The sequence below is a fragment of the Besnoitia besnoiti genome, chromosome III (assembly GCF_002563875.1).
Source record: "Besnoitia besnoiti strain Bb-Ger1 chromosome III, whole genome shotgun sequence".
NCBI classification, from domain to species: Eukaryota; Apicomplexa; class Conoidasida; order Eucoccidiorida; family Sarcocystidae; genus Besnoitia; species Besnoitia besnoiti.
This window is the reverse complement of record NC_042358.1, coordinates 1,689,914-1,698,666: the sequence shown is the minus strand read 5'-3', so window position 1 is coordinate 1,698,666 and position 8,753 is coordinate 1,689,914. Positions and strand designations below refer to the sequence as shown.

General features: G+C 59.4%; 1 protein-coding gene across 1 annotated transcript; it reads left to right on the top strand.

The window, feature by feature from the left end:
* Positions 1 to 2,380: 2,380 nt before the first annotated feature.
* BESB_045580 (uncharacterized protein) lies at positions 2,381 to 7,684 on the top strand (the record flags this gene model as incomplete). The annotated part of the gene is made up of 1 exon (XM_029363009.1): positions 2,381 to 7,684. The coding sequence occupies one exon, from the start codon at positions 2,381 to 2,383 to the stop codon at positions 7,682 to 7,684; it is 5,304 nt and encodes a 1,767-aa protein (XP_029220375.1).
* Positions 7,685 to 8,753: the final 1,069 nt, after the last annotated feature.

The following is an 8,753-nucleotide window of genomic DNA, read 5'->3' as shown; positions in this document are numbered from 1 at the left end:
AGCTCATGTAGGACAAGTACGAAGCGCGCCGCCGTGGTCCTTAAGCAGAAACTGTAGCTCCACATCCACGCACCTGAGAGTAAGTTGCTCCGTTGATACAAACTACAGTATAGCATTACATTCATAATCAGAGGTCGCGGCCTTTGGTATTTCGTCGAAGGCAGGACCCTCTTATACGCAGTCTCAAGTGTGCATGCTTGTGACCGCCCTTTTACGAAGCCCAAACGTTGCTCCCGGTATCAGCATCTGGCGGCGATAACTATACAACTCTGTAATGAGGACTCCTGAAGGCCTGCATCTACTCCATGGGCGGCGCGGCGGACAGCGGGAACACTCCACAGCTTAAACATGGGAGAGAGGCTTGCTCTCCGGCCTTCGGGATCTGGCTTGAAGTTTTCAGCGTAGTGAACGCTTCAGATCTGTCTGCCAGATCTGCCGGACACACCTCTCTTCTTATCCGTCAGGATGAAGACTAAAAACCCCAAGGATTCCGCAACTGCCCGCCTCATCACACAGCCGCATGTGGAACCAGTGGTAGGGGAAAGAAAATGCTTGGATGCGTCTTCCAGACAAACCCAGGACTTTGCGTAGAATGTTCTCTGCCTAACTCATGAACAAGACTCGTAGAGGTGGTCTTAACTTGGCTTGTTGCATGCCAGATAGTGCGCAGTGAACAGACCGTTCTGCGGTTGTGATGGCGCCATCAGTTAACCACTGTACATCAGCGTGGAGTATGTCTTTCGCTCAGACAAAATGTACTCATCACTTCAGTAACAACAGGTGCGTTCAGTACATCACAGACGCATTCTCGATTAGCATTTCGTAATGCCTCCCGCGGTGGCGCAAGGAAGGCGCTGCGGGTTAAGTATCGGTGGCAAGGGTCTCTATGTTGAAGCGTTTCGTGTACTGACGTCGATCAAGCCGCTCCCATTATCTGAGGATTGCACCAGGTCGTCTAATGACTCCCCCATGCAACTTTGCTCAAGTTTGACAACGCACGAGAAATGGATAGTCTCTGTTTTGTCTTCTGGATAGCCGGGACGGTGTGTTTCAGCTCCCTTTGTTAGTTATCCATGGCGTGCTTCTACGTACCGTGGTGCGAGTGCTCAATATACAGGGAAGATGCTGGAGTCGCAAATGAATCAATAGATTGAGCTACTTAGTTGATATCGTGTGGGGCTGTGAGGATGACAAAGGAAGCCCCGATGAAGAAATCGATGGCATGCGTGAGAAGTCGATGTCCCCAGGGAAAACGTCTGTCACTAGCGCTTCTCAGGGCACCTGCAGTCCAGACAGCTTAGTTCCACATATCAAAATTGAATGACAGCATGTGGATTCTACTCTAAACATGTGCTGTCCTCTAGATCAGTCGCATGAGGAGCGAAAACCGAAACGATGAAGAGCAGCTGTGTGACTAAGCTGTGAAGGGGGTTTCAAGCTCCTGGATAGCGGTGCCGGTCAGGCGGTCACCAGCCCACGTCGCAGCACCCGTCCAGAACAAATCGAGCCATGTCATGAAAAGGCATTTGTGTTTCAAGTTTCGCTATCGCGCTGCCCCAAAGAGGATGGTTTAGGTAAAGGGCCTCGCCATGAAGTTTGCTGACCATATTGCTTGGTCTGTCGCAGCCTCGTGGATGGAGGGAAATCCGACGAATTGCTGGGGAGAGTGCAGAATTGTCGGTGTTCCAGCGTCGTGAAGTCCGTGAGGGCTTAACGCTACGTAAAAGAGTTGCTCTTGAAGCACGCATTTTTCGAGAACAGCTGTCGGTACCAGCGGTATCTGTGGTGCCCGCCTGGATTTCCCAACGTGAGGAAAATGCTCTGGAACCACATGGGCTGCTGCTCATTTCGGTCGAATTTCAATGTGCGGGATGGGCGAGGCGCGCGTCTGTGCCTGCGCGAGGGTTTAGAGTAGACGGTTTACTTCACGATTGCGGACGCTGTTGGTCTTCCTGTGCTAACTCAAATAGACGGTATGCGTTAGTTTCGTAACGCTGCAACGAGCGGAAGAGCGTGTCGACCTCGCGGCGCCTAGTCGTCTAGCATACGAGCTGTATACGTATAAAAGCACTATTCAATAACACGTATTACGCATTCGTAGGTGTGCAAGGAGGTGCCCGCTTTGCTATTTTGAGAATCCACACTTTGCCTTGCGGAAAGGCAAACAGGGCTAAGCCAGAGTGGACGCACCTTCGGATCCCCCCCTTTCCCGAACAGTTCCTTCCCCCCCCCCCCCGGGTTTGTGTGAAAACTATCCGCAGGCTTTTCGGGAGGATCGCGGGAGTAGCCAGTATGCGGCCTCAGGAGCGAACCGCAGCGACGCGCTGGCGTCTCCCGACAGCATACGGCGGCGCTGTGTTTGTCACTGCGTGTGTTCAGAATGTTGCCGGCGACAGACATGCGTGGCTCGGCGCAGGATCCGAAGCGGCAACCGCCCAGGGAAGGCCTGGAGATCGTCAGCTGTCGCAACCAGTGGATGACCGCATCGAACGTCAATTGCCTGTCGCATTTGACTTATGATTGCCTCCTGGCTGGACAACAGGCGGCTATGGCGATCGGCGGAGTGAGTTGTGAACCGTCTGCCCTCGTGTACCGCGAAAACCAGCCGCGTCACCTGCAGACTGCGTGGCCCGAATACGTTGGTGAACAGATGCGGTGTGGAGGCAGCGGGATGCCAGGAAAAAAGGAAAGCGAAGAGGGACGATTCGTGATGGTCGGAGCGAGTTCGCGTCAGTCTGTAACAGCCCTCGGAGCGTCTGGTCACGTCCTGCGCCCGCCGCTGGACGTAGCATACCGCCTTGGTTACCAAAGTCTCCTGCATCCTGATGTGCGGAACCAGCAGGGTTCACATCCCCATGTGCTCCTGAGTCCTTCGCCAGAAGTCGTGCGCGGCTGCTCTTCACGGCTCAACGCACAGACGCCTGCCGTTGCATTCGTCTGCACGCCTCCCTCAACTGCCAGCAGTTTGTCCTGGAGCGACGCGGACTCTCAATTTGGCATCGCCCGTCACAGCCGCCCACCTCGTTCCTCATCCGCAGAGCCCTGCACGTCTGCACCCCTACGCGTGAGTCTTCCAGCGCACGCGAGATTCCTGGAAATGGGCGGCTACAGGCACGGAGGAGTCGCATCGCTTTCGATGCGGCCTTTCCAGTGGGAAGGCTGGACGAACTCCGCATGGGGCAGGCGCTCCCGCGGCACACCGCCAACGGGCGCCTCGCAGAATCGGCTGAGTCCTTCATCTGCAGGAGGTGAAGTCTGCCTGCAAAACGACGAGCCGCGTGATGGGCCTCTGCAGAAGTCTGAGCCTTATTTTCGTGCGAATCATGGAAGCCACGGACAAATCCAGCTTTGCCCGAGTCCCCTGGAAGCATGCGCTTCCAGCGGGTTCCAGAGCCGATCGCTGGAGTCTGCGAGTTACGAGTCACTTTTTGCGGCTCCGGAAGCTTTCCCACTGACCGCGCCCGAAACACCACAGACCCCGCCACCCGATAACGGCCGGAACGCGCTCGATGACGCTGGCGATATGAATGCAGGCGCGCCGGTGTGCCCTTCCTCGATTCGAGCTGAGGCCTGCAGGCCCACAGGCGATCCAGGCCTTTCGAAGTCGCTTTACATTCCTTGCAAGGCGGTCGGAGCGGAGCAAGCTCATGCAGGGGGCTTGTCGGCGCCGCCGGATTCGACAGCCGGCGCAGGCGCGGTCAGACATGCCGCAGAGCCGGCCGGCGGCCCTCGCAGGAAGGGCACGATACCACAGAACCCGAAGAGCCCCGATCGGGGCGGCGTCACCAGTCTGCCTGTCCACCTTGGGCATTTTGAACCCTCAAGCAAACGAGATTCTGCAAATTCGACTTCGCGAGAGGCCTCTCCCTCGTGGCAAGCCGTGCCTCACACCGAGGTTGTCAAACAGGGCCGCCACCCGCAGGGTGACGGAATGCCAGTGGGTGGTGGCGGTTGCCGCGCAGGCAGGCCCGCAGCAGAGGCTCTGCATGGCGGCGCCGCTTCAGCCTGCCGGCAAAGCTGTTGGGGAAGCAGGGGACAGACCCCGAAGGCGGGAGGCACTGTATCGAAAGCGCGCGGACATCCGCCAAGGTATTTTGCATTACATGACGCGGCACAGGCCGCCCCGCCGTCCCCCTCCTCCTGTCTGTCTCTGCCGCCTCTGTCCGGTCCGCTGCCATGCATCTCGTCGATACACAGCCCTAAAAACTCGCAGAAAGGTGCCGACGCCAAGGCGTGGCCTCCCTGCGCCACGACGAACTGCGTCTCTCCTTCGTATCTCCTAAAAGCGAGTCCCCAACCGGTTACGGACGTAGGTCTTTCTCCTCGTTCTCCGGTCGCTCCTGACGGACCTGAAGATGTCGTTTCGTCTCCATTCCTGGATTCCCTGTGCTCGGCGACAAATGCGACGCTCACCTCCCCCGCCTCCGCAAACGCAGGCAACTCACGTCATGAGGAGATTTCGACTTTTAGCGAACCCAAGTGTCCAGCTGGGCGCCGCACGGATGTTGCCTGCGCACTCCTCGAGCTGAGACATCCACACAGAGTTCGTCGGTGCAGCTCAGCGCCGGCCGTTTGCTCCAGGGCAGCCCGCCGGGCGAGGCTAACGGAGATCCATCCTGACGGCCTCGCGGTGCCTGCACACGCCCGCCAAAAGTCAGCTTCACACAGAGGCAGCTTTCCTGCAGCTTCGGCTCAAAGCCAACGCCGGCGAAGGTGGGCTCCCGCCGAAGAAGCGAGCAGCGAAGCGCCCTGTGTGGGTGCGACGGCGCATTCTTGTGCCCAGGAGAGCTTGTGTGAAGGATCTGACGCTTCGCTGGAGTCAAGTGCTGCCTCACCGCGCCGCCACGCAGGCCAGCGAAGGCCATCGTCGCCTTCAATGGGCTCAGCGCATCTCTCCACCCACCCAAGTCAAACGCTCGCCGGCCTGGGGGAGACGGCGCCTGCCGCGCGACCGATGCAACACCAGGTGCCGGGGCATGGGGGCCGCCAGTTCATGCACTCCCGCAGAGATTTAGGGTCTAGGGATCCTGAGCCTGTAGAGGAGGTAGAGGAGAGTGACGGTATGCAGGGGGACGAGGCCGAGGCCGCGCGAGCCAACGTGCGCCGAACAGAGTCACAGCTGCTAGAGCAACGCAGCGAGCAGAGTTCGTGGAGCTGCGAGGAACCAAGGCGTCGTTGCAAAGTGCAAGGGAACGAGCAACTTAGGGAGAGAGCGCCGTCAAGGCTTTTACTTCCGCACGAGTTGTTTCCAGAGCCTGCAGAAACCGTGCAGAGTGCCCCAGTCTTTTCAAGTTCAAGTCCCACGCCGCATGAGGCCAAGGGCAGCGCAGACACGAGTTTTGACGGTGGTGAAAGCAACTGGCAGGGAGGCGAATCCCTCACGGCGTCTATCCTTTGGGGGACAGAAGCCAGTTCCTGCTGCGTGACTGGGATGTCCGCAGACCGCACACCGTCCACGCCGAGAATGTTCACCTGCGAGCAGCGGTCCACACCGGACGAGATCCCTGCCTGCCTTCTAAACGGGTCGCCCAGTGAAATGATGGGCGTCCATGCTTACGGCGGCTCTGTCGGGGAGCCGCACGAAGGGGAGCACGGCGTGACGGCGCAACCGCGGCTGCGTGACGAAAAAGGTAGAAGTTCTCTTCTCCCCTCTGGAATTGGCGACCGCAGCCGTCCTCCCTCTCCATCGTGTGGCCTTCTAGACCGTCCTCTTTCGCCTCTTGACGTGACGCATTCTCGTAGCCTCCGAGTCCCCCCGTCCGGTGCTCTGTCGCGAGAGCGCCGCCGCTCGCAGGAAGGGGCGGAAGCACACGAATCGACCTCGTCAGCGAGAGACGCTGAACAGCTTTTGGTCGCAACAGAAAGGACTGTTTGCACCAGACCGATGCGGCCCGCGAGGCTTTCAACGAGTCTCCAGACCTGCGCTCTGTGCATTAGTTCTCGTTCTATATCGCCACGAGCAATGGCGTCCTCCCTGCAGGGCGGGAGCACTGGCGAGGTGGGTGTGGTCACGAGGGGCGGCGAGTGCAGTAAGACTGAAGAGAAGTCTGGATTAGTGAACGCGCTGAAACCTGACGCAGCTGACACCGCTGGAGACTCCCCAGGCCCACTCGGTGACCGAGCGCGGTGCCGTGCGCCCGCCCTCGTAGGCTCTCAGTGTTCAAAGGCGAGGCGTGTTCCTGCGGGAGCGGCGGGACCTCACGCTCCAGTGGAGAACTCGAAGACGACGGTGGGGGGAGGGCCGAGGCCTTTCAGACGCAAGGCGCTCGAAGGCGGCTGGCCTGCATGCACGCCGCCAGCGCTGGGCTCAGAGCGTTCGAGTTGCGCCTCCCGCTGCCGCACCCCTCCGGCTGCCTGCGATTGCGAGGAAGCTGAGGCCGAAGCCGTCGGCGCGCTGGGCTCTTTGGAGGCGCCCCGCTGCGAGACGAGCTCCCCCGCTGTCTGCTCCGGGGCCGACGACGTGCAGCGGAGCAGAGAGAGTCTCCAGCTTGGCGCTTCAAATAGTCTCAACGCGTCTTCCGCGGAAGCCAGACCCCCAGGCGCCGCCACCCCGGCTGAAACAGCAGAAGCGTTGCGAGAGCCAGTCGAGGCACTCGAGAGCCAGGGAGACCATGCGAGCGATTTGCGTCCGTCTCAATTAGACTGCCGGTCGACGCCCGTTGGCAACTCTTCGCCTACGAAGACGGCCTCTGCGTTGACGGCGTCAGACGCACACACAGCTTCATTTGAGCGTCCTGAATCCCAGCCGCTGCGACTGGGTGCCGCACGTGAAGCCCACAAAAAAGAGTTCAGTTGGTACGGTTCTGGAGCTGCGCCAGATGCCGAGGGGGAAGCCGAAGGGCACAAGCTCTCTGGGGCGGGTGCAGCTGCAGCACAGACGCGTCCAGCTGCTAACTCTCCCCGTTCCGACCGCGCGGTCTGCGATGCCGTGAAGCTCGGACGCGTCGTGGGCTCGAAAGTGGCGGTTCTCGCCGAAGAGATGAGGACGCTCCGCAGGAGGAACGAACAACTCCAGGTTCTGCAAAAAAAGTATGAAAAGAAAATCTACGCGCTGCACTCGCAGCTGAGGGCGGTGACGCAGGCGAGACGTCTCCATGGAGTGCATGCAGGTCGAGCTCCGTCTGAACTTGCTCAGCCCCGCTGTTGGGCTCCGCCGCGGTCGCTGCCGGCTGTCCTGCCTTTTCGTGCGCTTTCTGCGGCCGTCTTCAACGCAGGCACGCGGCAGTCTGCAGGTGCTTTCGCCGCGGGCCCCTCTGAGGCCGGGGGGCGAATGCGTATGCGCCGGAGCTGTTCAACGCCTTGGTTGAGCCTCCAGGGCGGCCGCGCACGCGGTCTGAGCATGCCGGCTTCAATTGAGCGAACAAGAAGCGCCCAGCGCCCCGGAGGTGGCGCTGCGCCGTTCGATGTATTCCCCGAATGGGAGACTGTTTGCTCTAGTCGTAGTCTATCTGCTCATCCGGTGGAGAAAGGGGTACGCGCATGGTCGCTGGACCGCAGCATCACGCTTCCGTGGGTCGTGCCTGCCGCACGGCCCTGCAGCGCGGCAGCGCCTCTCGGGCTTCTCGTCAGTCGCCCGCTCCTCCCTTCGGTTCTGATCAAGGCAGCTGGAGAGCTGTTCACCGCGGAGACCCCGGAGCGACCTCCTTTTCTGCATGGCCGGACCCCCGCCTCTTGTGCTGTCTGACAAACGTCTCTGAGAAAGACGCCGAGACGCTTTGCGAGCACAAACTCGACCGACCACGACCTCAGAGATAGCTTTGATTGGAGCGTATCAGTTAGGATCCGGAAGACGGTGAACGCTGCCTGGGCAGGATGAAGTCAACGGAGACCCTGATGGAGGTCGTAGCGACACTGACGTGCAAATCGTTCGTCAAATTTGGGGACAGGGGCGAAAGACTAGTCGAAACATCCAGTACTTGGTTTCTTAGTAAAGACACCTCACTGAACTGTTGCGCAACTTGGTGCGCAGGCCGCCGCCACGCTGGTGCACGCCCATGCGTTCCAGACTTAGCGGTCCTCGTTCGCGCTTCATCAATTCCGCTAAGTATCCTTGCTCCATCTGCACGCATCAATGCCTGTGTAAGAGCGGCAAAGTAACCCCACAGGCTGTAAAGGACTGAGGATCGCGAACGAAGCCTCGCTCCTCTACATGAAGGTGAGGCTCCAGCTAGCCTGTGATCAGGAAGAGAGGGAATGTTTTACACTCAATCAGCAATGACGGGAGGCAGCGTACAAGTAGAGGTCGCGATCAGCGGCATGAAGAAGGGCGTTCAGAGTGACCACACAGCCGTTTTCCGCAAGGAACCACACTGGTAGGCTACACCCGATCGTCGGCAGACCGAAATCTTGCCGGTTGCGACAGAGAAGGCCAACGGGGGGAAGGAGGTAGTGGAGCGACAGGACTGCCTCGCTCAGCCGGCGCGTCCCTAACTCCACACCCTCTAGTCTAGTCGAGCACTTGGTAGGCACCATGGGTGAAAACCGAAAGTTTGGCCAGTCGTTTGTGGAGAGACCCGTGCGGGCTCATACGGAGAGCACTATCAGAAGCACGGCGCGGACCCACGAAGGGCCCGTGGTCTTACTAATATTACTACACAAAAGCAGGAAAAACTGTGTGCGGCAGGCGTCTCTGAGGAAAATAGTGCATTCCCTGGGGCGGCTGAGGAGCGTACACCCTTCTTGTACCCTTGGTAGGTAAAGCGCAAGCAGAGTAACCCACTGGCGTGCCTTTCTGGAACGCGTGAAACCTCGGC